Here is a 12,167-nt window from a genome sequence, read left to right on the forward strand (position 1 = left end):
AGTTGTGTTTTATAACAGATTTAAATAAGTACATTTAAGTAGCTTGACAACAAAACAGTTTCCACAGATAATTCATGCATAATATATATTTGCACATATTATTATTATTGTGCATATTTTTTTAATTTTTATACACCAAGAGTCCAAGATACTGAAAAAAATCTGGAAATTATTGTGTTTGGAAATCTGTTATACTAGCCCTACATACTAGGATTAGAAAAAGAAAGAAGTTATCCCCGAACAAACATAAAAAATGAGATATATGGTCGAATTGAGAACCTCCTCCTTTTTTGAAGTCGGTAAAATACTGAAAAAGAATATTAAAAAAATTGCAAATTTTAATTATCTATACTACCTATAACCGGTGATGTGCAGTTCCCAGAAATATTTCCTCTTTAGTAACTTTTAATTTGAAAAAAGAAGCAGCCCATATCCTTACTACTAAAGAGATTTTACAACAAGAAAATTTTCACTTTGGGAACATTCCCAAGAACTGGTTCCCCAAGATACAGGCTTAGTTTGGGAACCTCTGCTCATAAATGTCACTATTTTGCTGTATATTGTCAGATTATATATATTTTTTTTAAATTTTTTGCTGTATATTGGTGCCGATTCCTGCAAACACCAACTTAAATCTAAATTTATCTTAGAAAACCTAATTTTAATTTAGTTTAGCAAAAAGTGCAATTCTGGCTTTCTGGTCGTCTAAATTTAAAATATTTTAACAGGATTTTTGACACGCCTAAATTTAATAGAACGTCTACGAGGTCTATGGTCAACCAGCTGGTGCCGTTTTTTTCGTAAAGAATTGGTAAAGAAGAATGAATGGAAGTGAGTGAATGAAATCGTCATTTGAACAAAAAAAATACATGTTTTTCTTATAATTTTGTACGAAGGAATACAAAATCATAATTTATGTGTGTTTTAGCAGCAAATACAATAAATAAATGTAATAAAACATTTTTCTATGAATTTTAAAACATACATCTGGCATTATTCTAAACCATAAAAACACAGCGTTAAGATCATACTTAAAAAAAAACGTGTTGAGATTAGGTATCGTTAGGTTTTCAAATCAAAAATACTTAATAAAACACAAAAATGACTAAATAAAAGGACGTCGATGAAGAGGAAGACCAAGGCGGAACTAGTAAAAGCGGAAGTTGTGTTGTATCAGAACGACGGAACTCGCTGTGAATGCATATTAAAAGTCCTCAACCAACAAGACTTCTATCTTCTTCTTCGTCGTTCCCTCACTGCTGAGGATCGCGACCACAGGTTATGGTTTTCCACTCGGTACGGCTATATGCTGCGTGCACCGCCCTCTGTATGCTGCCGCACACCGTCTTCTTCACGATGTCAGACCACCTCGTAGGCGCCCTGCCCTTCCTCGCGCACGTTTGCCATCCATTTGCCCAACGATGATCTGCTTCTCCAGACTGTGCTTCGGAGACCGCATAATATGTCCGGAGAAGCTTAGGGCACGATTTCGGCATATTGAGGAGAGCCGCGTCGTGATCTTGAGTTCTTTTAATATGGACTCATTCGTACACGTAAATAGCCTTAAATTACCAAGTAGAGAAAGTCCAGAATGAGGTGAGCACGAAGTTTTGAAGACAGGAGTGATTGTATTAGATTTCCTCCTGAGCAGTTGCACTACAAATTTAGTGATGAAGAGGTGAGTGATCGAAAAAATATATCATGGAAGAACTTGTAGACATCATATTAATCTGAGTTACTTGTATTAATCAGATTTTTTACTAATTTTCAGGCAATACTTGACAGAAACCGTAAGTGGGATGACATAATTATAAAGAAAATCAATAAGAGGATGAACTCTTTTAATGTTTATAAAACAATAGTATGGAAGAATTTTGATGCATTCAAATTCAATTCAAAAATATCTTTATTCAGTAGGTAACATAGTTACACTTTGAATCGTCAATTTTTACATAACGAACGTCTCATCCGCCTAAAACTACTGCAGCTTCTCACAACCTGTATAGCCGGGGAAAAGAAGCGGCAAAAAAAACCTCGGCACAGGGCCCTAGACGTTCTTTAAAAAAATAAAAATAAACATAAAATATTGATATACAATTGAGTAATTTAGCTGCCTAATATCAGTTCTCAGACAGTTAATCCCATGCATTCATATCTTCTAAATAATCACTAACTTTATAATAACCTTTTTTGTAAAGTTTTTGTTTAACTACTGTCTTAAAGCAGTTGAAAGGCAAATTCAGAATGTCAATGGGAATCTTATTGTAAAAACGTATACATTGCCCCTTAAAAGATTTAGTAATCTTATGTAATCGACTGACTTGTAAAGCAAGTTTATTTTTATTCCGGGTATTAACAATGTGCCGATCGCTATTTTTTGCAAATAATCCTATATGTTTTTTTACTTATATTAAGTTTTCATAGATATATTGTGATGCCAAAGTTAAAATATTAATTTCTTTAAATTTATTTCTAAGTGACATCTTGGGTCCCAATTTATAAATCGCCCGAATGGCTCGCTTTTGCAGAACAAAAATGCTGTTCACATCTGCAGCATGACCCCACAGCAAGATGCCGTACGACATTAGACTGTGGAAGTAGGCAAAATAAACTAATCGCGCGGTTTCTACATCGGTTATTAAACGAACTTTTTTGACCGCGAATGCTGCTGAGCTGAGCCTTTTGGACAACTTATCAATATGGGGACTCCATTGCAGCTTAGCGTCCAAAGTAATTCCCAAAAATACAGCAGTATCCGTGAGGTCCAATTCCTTATTTTTTACAATAATAGAATCGAGCGGCCTACTAACATTCGATAACGTAAAATAAACATATTTTGTTTTATTTTCATTAAGTAGCAGGTTGTTTACAGTAAACCAATCCACTACCTCCGAAATGGCGTTGTTTACATCGTCAAAGGAATCTTGTCGTCTCTTTACTTTAAAAAGTAAGGAGGTATCATCTGCAAACAGCACCACCTCATGTTTTACAAGACTAGGTAGGTCGTTTATGTAAACTAGGAATAGAAATGGACCTAGAATTGAGCCCTGCGGGACGCCTATAGTGACGTTAGATCCACACGATCTGGAGCCATGCACATCAACCCTCTGAACGCGGCCACTAAGGTACGACCCCAAAAGAGCGATGGCATTATCAGTTATTCCATAGTGGCGAAGTTTCGCGATCAAGATATCATGACAAACGCAATCGAAGGCTTTGGAAAGGTCACAAAAGACACCAATAGCATCTTTAGACTCCTCCCAAGCCTGAAAAACATGATTTATTAACTCAACACCAGCATCGGTTGTAGAGCGACCCTTTGAGAAACCAAATTGTTTATTAGACATTAAATTGTTTAAATTGAAATGTTGAAGTAATTGCAGTAATAAATTTTTTTCAAATATTTTACTAAGCGTGGGTAGTATTGGTCTAAAATTAGTAGGGTCAGAAGTACTACCAGCTTTAAACAATGGAATGACTTTACTGTGCTTCATTAAATCTGGAAACACACCATTGTCTACACATTTATTAAATATACATGATAGATAGGGAGCTATGCAATCAATCACGGAGTTAATGACTTTAACAGAGAGACCATGAAGATCTGCAGTCTTTTTGATTTCTAAAGATTTAAAAGCTCTTAAGACGTCCCTAGGACTCACGTGTGTAAAAATGTTAGTTTATCTACTTTGGACGTATCTATGTGCTCCCTTACAAGTGATTGAGCGAGTGCAGGAGATGACTTCAAGTCCTTGGTAGTCGAAAATGGAATGTCTTGGAGCAATGGCGACATGTAAGCATATTCCTAGTTAAAAATATATTTAAGTGAGTGTTGCTCGTTGTAAGTGGATTTCCTTTACGGCTGATTAGGCTCAGGCCTAGGACGGCCAGATATGAGGAACGGCTAATCCTGTTTTTTTCTCTAATGTCGTTTGTAAGATCAATGACCAACCTCATCAACCTGCTGCTGTGACTATTCAGGTGTCCCAGACTAGAGGCCCTTGACGTAGCTTACTTATCTAATGAAATGCCTATGTAGGTACTTAAGTAATTAGTAACGGAGTCAAGACTCTCTCTTTGTGAATTTGCCTCTTATGTATGAAACCGTTTATCATGCCAGTCATAGTAACTAAACACATAACCGGGTTCGAATCCTGGTGGAGAAAAATCACTTTGTATTCCTTGTTTTGCTAGGACATTACAGGCTGAACACCTGATTGTCCAAGTGTAAGATGATCAGAAGGCATGTTAAGCTGTTGGCCTTGGTTACTACTTACTAGTGTAAGTATGTAGTTGTTACATGAGTCATGCCCTTGGCGGCTCAATAATAACCCAGACACCAGGGTTGATGAGGTTGGTAATCCATCTCATAACTCACATGATAGAAGAAGAGTAGTAACTAAAGAAGGAATCTTCTTCAGTATTATAATGGGCTAGGTAATGGACTCCAATGCGGGTTGGTGGAGGTGTTTTTACGGTGTTTTTCTTTTTTGGAGCAGCATGGTGGAGTATGCTCCATACCCCCTCTGGTTGATTGAGGGGAGGCCTGTGCCCAGCAGTGGGATGTATATAGGCTGTTTATGTAGGTAACGGACTGGTATCTATCGTAAAAAACTGACTGCATGTTGTCTTGATTTATTAAAGTTTAGAGAGATGGAAGTGTATACAGCATTTATAATATTTGTTTTCTCTTCAGATTTGGGAGTTGTGAGTGACAACAAGCAGATTACATAACAATGGGAGGATAACAAGGGCCTTAACTGAAAAAATCAAATCAAATCAAATATACTTTATTGCACAGAACTAAAATACTGGTGAAAAACTGGTGAATGTTCCCAAATAAACCTCACAGATGTGACAAAATAAATTTGTTTATTTATTTTATTTCTGTTCCCTACTAAACTAGTAATAAAACATACTTGTTACAAATACTTTTTGATTTTATTTTATTTATAACATCAAAACTTGCACAGAAAAAAGAAATATTTATATTTGTGATGGGTTGCTTATCTGTCACCACTCTGGTCATTATGTCCATCACAAGAGGCTGCAGTTGGTCTTCTTGGTAGTGCTCGGCTCAGTCCATCCTGGTATGGTGGTGTGACTATGTATGTATGTACAGCACCACAATGGTAGGTATGTATGTAAGTATTTTTTTATACTCCTGGGTTCTTCTTTCTTTATTCGTCACCATCTAAAACAAGTATAATGCTTAGATAATTATTCTAATAAGAAACAAACATAAATAGCTTATTTATTATGTCCCACTGCTGGGCATAGGCATCCCTTAAATCAACTGGAGGGGGTATGAAGCATACTATATGCTGCTCGACTGCAGATTAGTGACGGTGTTTGGGCTAAATAGCCCAGGAATAACTGCTTGACGTGCCTTCTGAAGCACAGAATCATCTGACTTCTTTAGACAATTGGATGATTCAAGCCTGCAATTTTCTATCCATACAAAGGACCTTGACAGCCTCAAAGTGATTTTGACTATGTCTCCATCGGGTATCAGACCCGGATCTCCAGATTGTGAGCTATGGTTAGAGAACCATTAGACCAAGGAGGCTGTTATATATATAACTCATAGGTAGACAGATTTGCATTCATATTTAATGTACTTACATACCTGAGAGAACATTAGGGATCCATGTCACAGACATCTTTTTTGTTATTGGTGGCTCATAATTACAATTCAGGATGCAGTGGCTATTAGGACTACTTGCAAATGTCAAAGGCAAAGATTTATCACCTGAAATAAAAAAGGATTATTTAGAATACATACATACATCAATTCATGCTTACATTTCCTAACGGGTTGGACAGAAACAAATATAATGATCAGAAGGATGTAAAGAAAAAATGTGGGTTCCGTCACATTCCCAGTACATTTAGCATGCCATGATATTCGTGGAAACTGAGATAAAGCAGTAAAGAGCTTGTAAAAGAAGTTTTTTAGCCCACCTTTTGTTACTGCTAACTGGTGATTTTGTTTGGTTCACATCATAAAGTATTTTGAAATCATCCAAAGGAATAAACCAACAAGTAAGGTGTCTACCCAGAGCGGGATCAAGTGTGTTAGTAATTTGACTTGGGCAATAAACTGTTTGGTTGCTGCCATGTTATTTATACCTGATAACATTTACCTTGCTGTGGAGGCCTTCCTTCAGTGTACTTCTGTAGTTCCATTCCATAGATAGGTACATTACTTTTGTAGTAATTTTAAGTCCTTCAGGTCAAAAGGATAAGAAGAAGCAGGCAGTGCAGCCTGCACTGCGCGCCTGGTAGGAGTCATTACAGTTTTGACACACACAGAGCTAGGTATGTGTTGATGTTACACGTTAATCGTTAATATCACTGGCACTGCATTGTTTCAAGCATCCACCACACGGTCCAGTTGAAAGTAGTGTTTAAGATTGACACAATTAGATTGTCCTCTTAGATAAATGTTTGGATTAACTTTGAAGATGATACTCATGCCAGAGACATCATCATACCAGCTAAGAGTCTTTTGTTTCGATGGGGCCTCCTCGCCGTCTTCTTTCTTTTACTGGTCTTGGGCGGTAAACGATGTAAAACAAATATTTCTCGTTGATCCTTCTATTCGTATATTTAGAAGTTCTTTATCGCTATTTAAGCTATTTTGAGAGCGGCAAGGTCTTCCTAATGATCTGCAGGTGAAATCAGTGGCCGGAATTCACAAAAAGCGCCCAAAAAGTGCCGAAAAACTGATTCATGTACTTAATTTTAAGAAGTTTAATTTTATCCGGCAAGTTTAGAAAACCGTATAAAATTAATTTAGAATAAGAGTTTAACGTCAAATTAATGTTCGCTAGAATAGCTTTTTGTCGCCTAAACCTAAATTGAGTAATTTTGAAACGTCATTCCTAAATTTAAGATTAGGCGTCAACTAAAATGTGCCGCCAGAATACAAATCCAGTTTTTGACATTTAAACCGTAATCTTAGCTTATTTAAATTTAAGTTTGCCTGCCGGAATCGGCACCATTGTCAGATTATAAATATTTTTTTTAAATTTGATACTAATTTTTTTTTTTAAGTCTCTTAAACACACATTTAGAGATGTACCTAAGTCTATTTTTTCTTTTTTTTTTTCAATTAGATAATTGATAAAGTAAAAAATAATATAACTTACTTTTTTGTCAATAATCCATCTTCATAGGCATGGATCCATTTGTAAACATTTTTATTCCTCTCCACAACATCAATGATCTGCCTGGCGACCACAACACTTGCTTCGTTGAACACTCTAGACCTCAAATGCTTGTTGTCTTGAACAAGTTTCACCAGAAATGCTTCCTTGTACGGCGCAATGCGAGGAAAACATAATTCCCTCTGATTACTTTTTAAGAAATGCAATATCTTATGAAGGTAGTCGTAAATAAAAGTAGGATGCAGGAATTCTGCTAGAGTATCGAATTCCATCGTCTTCGGATCCAACTCTTCAAATTTACGATCCATGGTAGCGTTGTTAGACGCCTGTGATACTGCATTTTTGGGATCAAAGTCAGGATTCAATCGCGCACTTAAAAAGGAATATTTCGACTTATTTTTACGAGATCTCTTTCTAATCTTCACTTGATCGCTTGTCGGACGGCCGCAGCTACCATTTTTCATGTTTTCCATCATAATGCAACGCAAATTAACTGAAACACATGTTATAATACTTTTCTCTACGTTTGCACTAATTTACTTTATATTTAATACACAAATTAAAGCCTATTAATGAGTAAAAGGGGAAAACCAATCAAAGTCCAACAATTACCCGGTTAATCACCATCCAGTAGTCACAAGAACAAACGCCAGAATCTTTACTCTTCAATAAAATTTTCAAAAAATCCCTGAAAACGTTGACGAGCAAGAAAAGCACTTTTCTGTTTTTTTTTATTTTTTGACACATAGGTTTTTTAAAGTGAACTTATTCACTCTTTGTATTCACTACATGCTGCATAATTTGTCCTTTAAAAAACCTTAATACCCACATTTTTTTCGAATCAAGATGATATTCATTTCGTATACATTTACCTTATTTTATATCAAAATATAAAAAAATACAATACCGAAATAATTTGCAACGCAACTGCAAATAAACTGCAGTAAACGTGCAGTGCAGTGCAGTTATAAACATTGTCAAAACTACCACTAAAGCAGAATTGTCGTTTTTGGCAACACTGTTGGTAAAAACGTCAGATTGACGTTAACTTAACCCTCTCCCGCCTCGTCCCCGCTCGGCCTTTTCCTAGTTTTCCTTATCGTGTTTGTTTTGGTGTCTCGAATTTCTCCTTCAGAATATTATCTGAATTTTACATTATTATGAATACACCTAGAAGTGGAATGGTGCAGGATTATTGGAAGGATGGGTGGGACATTAACAGATATAGAGAAGACAATGAGAGTGAGGATCATTGGGAATTAAGGAGGTTATTCATAGAACGGTGGAAAACTGTTTATCCTGAAGAAAGACTCTTGTGTTTGGCGGAAGTATTCGCTAACATGGAATGGCTGGGATGCCAATATCCTACCGAAGTCATGAAAGAAGTAGCTGGGCTGTCCCATGAAGTAAATATAACCAACTTTTTTTATAAAATAATATTTTTTAAGAGGCAGAATGAAGTCAATAGCAAACCCATAAAATATAATTGTTTGAAGATTGTTTCCTTTGTACATGGAATTTCCTGTAGAATTTTTGTTTTATGCACTTTATGATGCCTAATAGTGGTAGTATTATTAGTAATACTAAGTAGTTTCGTATTGTAAAAAAATATAAATATATTTTATTTTTTTCTCATTACCCTCAATATTCTCAAAACATAAAAAAAAAATGGTTGTAATAATTACTAGAAAGTGACTTTTTTAAGCAATAAATATATTGTTATTTTTTTTTATACTGTTCACAGATAATTGAAGCCTACAGAAGTTCCCGTTCAGATAAATTAAAGAAAACCTTAGTTACTGCTGCAGATTCATACAAACCTATGGATGGAACCATACCATCAACAGCTCCTATGGCAGCATATACTTTCTCACACAGCGAAGATACCACACAACTGGTGTCTTTGCCCCTACACTCTACCGATGTTGGTTGCCCTTCAAGCGTAATACCAACAGAGGTATTACCACCGAGTAGCATGGTTCTGGATGAGACTAGCAAGACGTCTTGTAGCTCGGTCCAGTCCAAGCTCTCGCATTTGAATATGATGCTGGGTATCACCAGTACATTATTTCAATCTGACACAGAAGTCATTAACAAGTTATGCAAGTTGCCTATAAAGGATAGGGAGCCACAAAAGCCGAAGCCGTGTGGCTCTGCCCAACTTATGATTCCAATTGCCAAAATTGCACTCCCAACTGCTTCAGAAGTTACCGACTATCTCCAACCTGATCCTATTAATAAACAGAAAGAAAACCCGAATCAAAATGGGAAACCCTGTAGCTTCATCCAAACCATACAGTCTTCTTATAAGCTGACCTCCAATACTTCAATCCCAACTGATTCTCAAAGTGCTTCCTGCCAAAATCTACCTGTTGATCAATATACATCCTGGAAACTACCTCCACGGAATAGCAAGTATCAAAACCCGAAATCCTGGGGCTTAACTCAACCCATGCTTAGTAAAATCAGTATATCATACCCATCGTACACTTCACAAGTGGGTACCAACGAGCTTTCCACCGGCTCCATTGGTGTCTCATGGCAGATAGTCCCGCAGGAGAAGAGCAAGGCTCAAAACACCGATATTATCTCAGCTGTTGACACCGAAACAGCTATAAATGAAGCTTTGGATAAAAATACAGCAAGAGAAGGGAAAAAAAAGACAATAAAAAAGAATAAGAAACAGCGACGTAAAGCGCGGTTACTCCGTGAAGCCGCTGCAACTGCTACGATGGCTACAACCGTTGGCTCCGATTCGCATATTCCCGTACAACCTGGAAAAACCACTGCAAACCTGAAAAAAACTATAGTTAGTACTGCGACGAACACTGTCATCGTATACCAACCGACCAACGAATGCCCCCAATCCATCAAAGGAACTGCAATCGTAAATCCGGCAAAGAGGGCCAAAAAGAAGGCTAAGCGCCTTGACAAGCTGTCCCAGCCTACGATGGCCTGCCTTAATAAGATTTTTACGACTAGTGAGCTTAATCAAGTAAGACATGAGCCATCATCCATGGTCAAGTCAACCCACCCCAAGGCTATTCATGCTCAAGTCGCTGAGAAAAGGACAGGCTCAAACGAAATTGTTACACCTAAAGAGGAAGCGCGCATAGAACCACCATTTGAGATGGTAGCTACCACCTACAAGGAGGCAGCCGCAGCGAACTTAGTGGCAGCCGTTACCACCGACATCTACGCCCCTTTGGACGCTGCATCAGCAACTTACGTCTTGGAGGCCTTAACAAACCAGATAGTTAAAGAAGCCATGACAGTTCCTTGGGACACGATTGATAATAGTCCGAAATTCGTGGCGGAACCCCGTCACACCCACGGCCAACTGAGGGTATGCTGTGCAAACGAAAACACCCTCGCGTGGCTTAAAGAACAAGTGGCAAAACTACGCCTGCCGTCTGGCGAAAGACTTATCGCCACGCGCCTTTCTGAGATACCAGCACGCAGACGAATTCGCTGTGGGATACTTGTCCCTGGCAGGTGGGATGACGCAAAGGAGATCGAGAAAACACTGCGGTTCCAAAATCCCTGGGCACAAGTAGACAGATGGTGGTTTCACGGTTCAGACATTCAAGAGAAGCGCAAAGAGTTGTCGACTTTCGTTGTAGTAACGATGCCGGAGGACATTATTCCTACTATAATGAAGGAGCAACGCCGATTGGCGTTTTGTTTAGGATCGATCTACGTTAAATTCTTTGATGGGCCCAAGCTTGTGAAGAGACTTCCGCTACCGACGGCACCACTGAAGGCCTCCACTTCCAAAATAGCTACTCCCGCACTGAAACAAGAAGCCCCGACGATGGTCGTGCTGGATGCCTTATCAACGGAGTCCGATGGGACCGATTGGGCAGCCGATAACTATGGCGGGCACTACGCTAATCAGAACCTGTAGATTCAGATACAGATGCTGTCCATAGATAGCATGACCTTTTTACTGCTGATGTAAGTCAGCATAAACACAGTCCACTACCCCAGAGGAACATCAAGGGTTCTAATGGGAAAATGCGTGGATAACACACAGCCACTAACGGTCTACGTGGTCTAGTCGTTAGAGCGTTTAGCTCTCGGTCTGGAGGTCCAGGATTTGAGTCCCGGACCTAACATACGGCACGTTAAGGTTGCTCTTGGCTACTATTTACTTAATAAGGTATGAAGTTGTTACAAGAGGCATGTCAAGGGATTTGCGTTGGCGGCACAATAATAACATTTGGATTGATGAGGCTGGACATCTATTTTGACCCAAGGGTTTAGTCAGAAATCAGCGGCTACTTTAACTTGAGAGGTAAGCTGTTATTTTGTGATGATCTTGTATCATAAATGAGGTAAATGCACAGCCTTTAATTGACTTTTTTTTCTTTTTTCAGAAAATAAGAGTGCTATAATCATCTTGGTAGGTTTTGCTACAAGGAATGGTACACGTTCACGCAGAAACATCGTCTGAGGAGGAAGCACCACAGTGGCGAGAATTATAATGAGTTACTCACGCCCCTGATCACTATAATGAGCAGAAGGGTAGAATCAGAAGTAATCGGAGGACGATTTGACTGAAACGGAGTCCTAAGATTATAAATAACCGTCGATATCAACCGGCATGACGAAAGCGTGTATACTCGTAGATTGAGTTTTTTTTGGAAAATAAAGTCTTTTTTTTTTTATTAAGAATTTTTTTTATAAACTTATCCTTTATATGGGGTATGGGCAAAAAATTAATACAAGATTATAGGAGTGAGTGGGTATGGAATATATCACACGCTGGTCTTATCCACTGCGGATTAGTAACATAAAAGTAGTTTTATTATGACAGACTGCTGATTATACTAGTTTTCTATTATGCATGAAATACGTAAGGCTTTTAAATCAGGCCAAAAACTAAAAATAATCCAAAATGGTAGAATTTTATTTTGTCCTAGCAAGACTTATAATGTCAAATTTATTTGGTGATTTTGGAGCGAATTCGGCTTTTTAGCGGGAAACGGGAAC

General features: G+C 37.9%; 2 protein-coding genes and 1 long non-coding RNA gene across 5 annotated transcripts in view; 1 reads left to right on the top strand and 2 right to left on the bottom strand.

Annotated features, from left to right (window-relative positions):
- LOC126378337 (uncharacterized) overlaps positions 1 to 7,943 on the bottom strand; it is a 29,284-nt gene extending 21,341 nt beyond the window's left edge. For 2 of the 3 annotated variants that reach the window (XM_050026591.1, XM_050026590.1), the window contains exons 1-2: positions 7,785 to 7,943; positions 7,155 to 7,665 (exon numbers count right to left, since the gene is read on the bottom strand). In XM_050026591.1, the coding sequence (XP_049882548.1) occupies positions 7,155 to 7,648 (494 nt within the window). In that variant the 5' untranslated portion in view covers positions 7,649 to 7,665; positions 7,785 to 7,943. The remainder of the gene's footprint in view (positions 1 to 7,154; positions 7,666 to 7,784) is intronic. The other variant, XM_050026592.1, reaches the window with a different exon arrangement.
- On the bottom strand, positions 4,978 to 6,552 carry LOC126378586 (uncharacterized). The gene is made up of 3 exons (XR_007568110.1): positions 6,147 to 6,552; positions 5,630 to 5,752; positions 4,978 to 5,194 (listed from the first exon to the last, which is right to left on the bottom strand). It is a non-coding gene; the product is annotated as an uncharacterized LOC126378586 (long non-coding RNA).
- A 325-nt stretch (positions 7,944 to 8,268) lies between the features above and the next one.
- On the top strand, positions 8,269 to 11,794 carry LOC126378358 (uncharacterized). The gene is made up of 3 exons (XM_050026639.1): positions 8,269 to 8,578; positions 8,917 to 11,469; positions 11,552 to 11,794. Exons 1-2 carry the CDS (start codon positions 8,333 to 8,335, stop codon positions 11,077 to 11,079), a joined length of 2,409 nt encoding a protein of 802 aa, XP_049882596.1. The 5' UTR covers positions 8,269 to 8,332; the 3' UTR covers positions 11,080 to 11,469; positions 11,552 to 11,794.
- The last annotated feature ends 373 nt before the right edge of the window (positions 11,795 to 12,167 follow it).

The sequence above is a fragment of the Pectinophora gossypiella genome, chromosome 26, assembly GCF_024362695.1.
Source record: "Pectinophora gossypiella chromosome 26, ilPecGoss1.1, whole genome shotgun sequence".
Taxonomy (NCBI): domain Eukaryota; kingdom Metazoa; phylum Arthropoda; class Insecta; order Lepidoptera; family Gelechiidae; genus Pectinophora; species Pectinophora gossypiella.

What these genes read in the sequence shown, in the direction of transcription:
- LOC126378358 (XM_050026639.1), top strand. Translation starts at nt 8,333, where the DNA reads ATGAATACACCTAGAAGTGGAATGGTGCAGGATTATTGGAAGGATGGG. An exon ending in TAGCTGGGCTGTCCCATGAA is followed by an intron (nt 8,579 to 8,916) that starts GTAAATATAACC and finishes TACTGTTCACAG; the next exon opens with ATAATTGAAGCCTACAGAAG.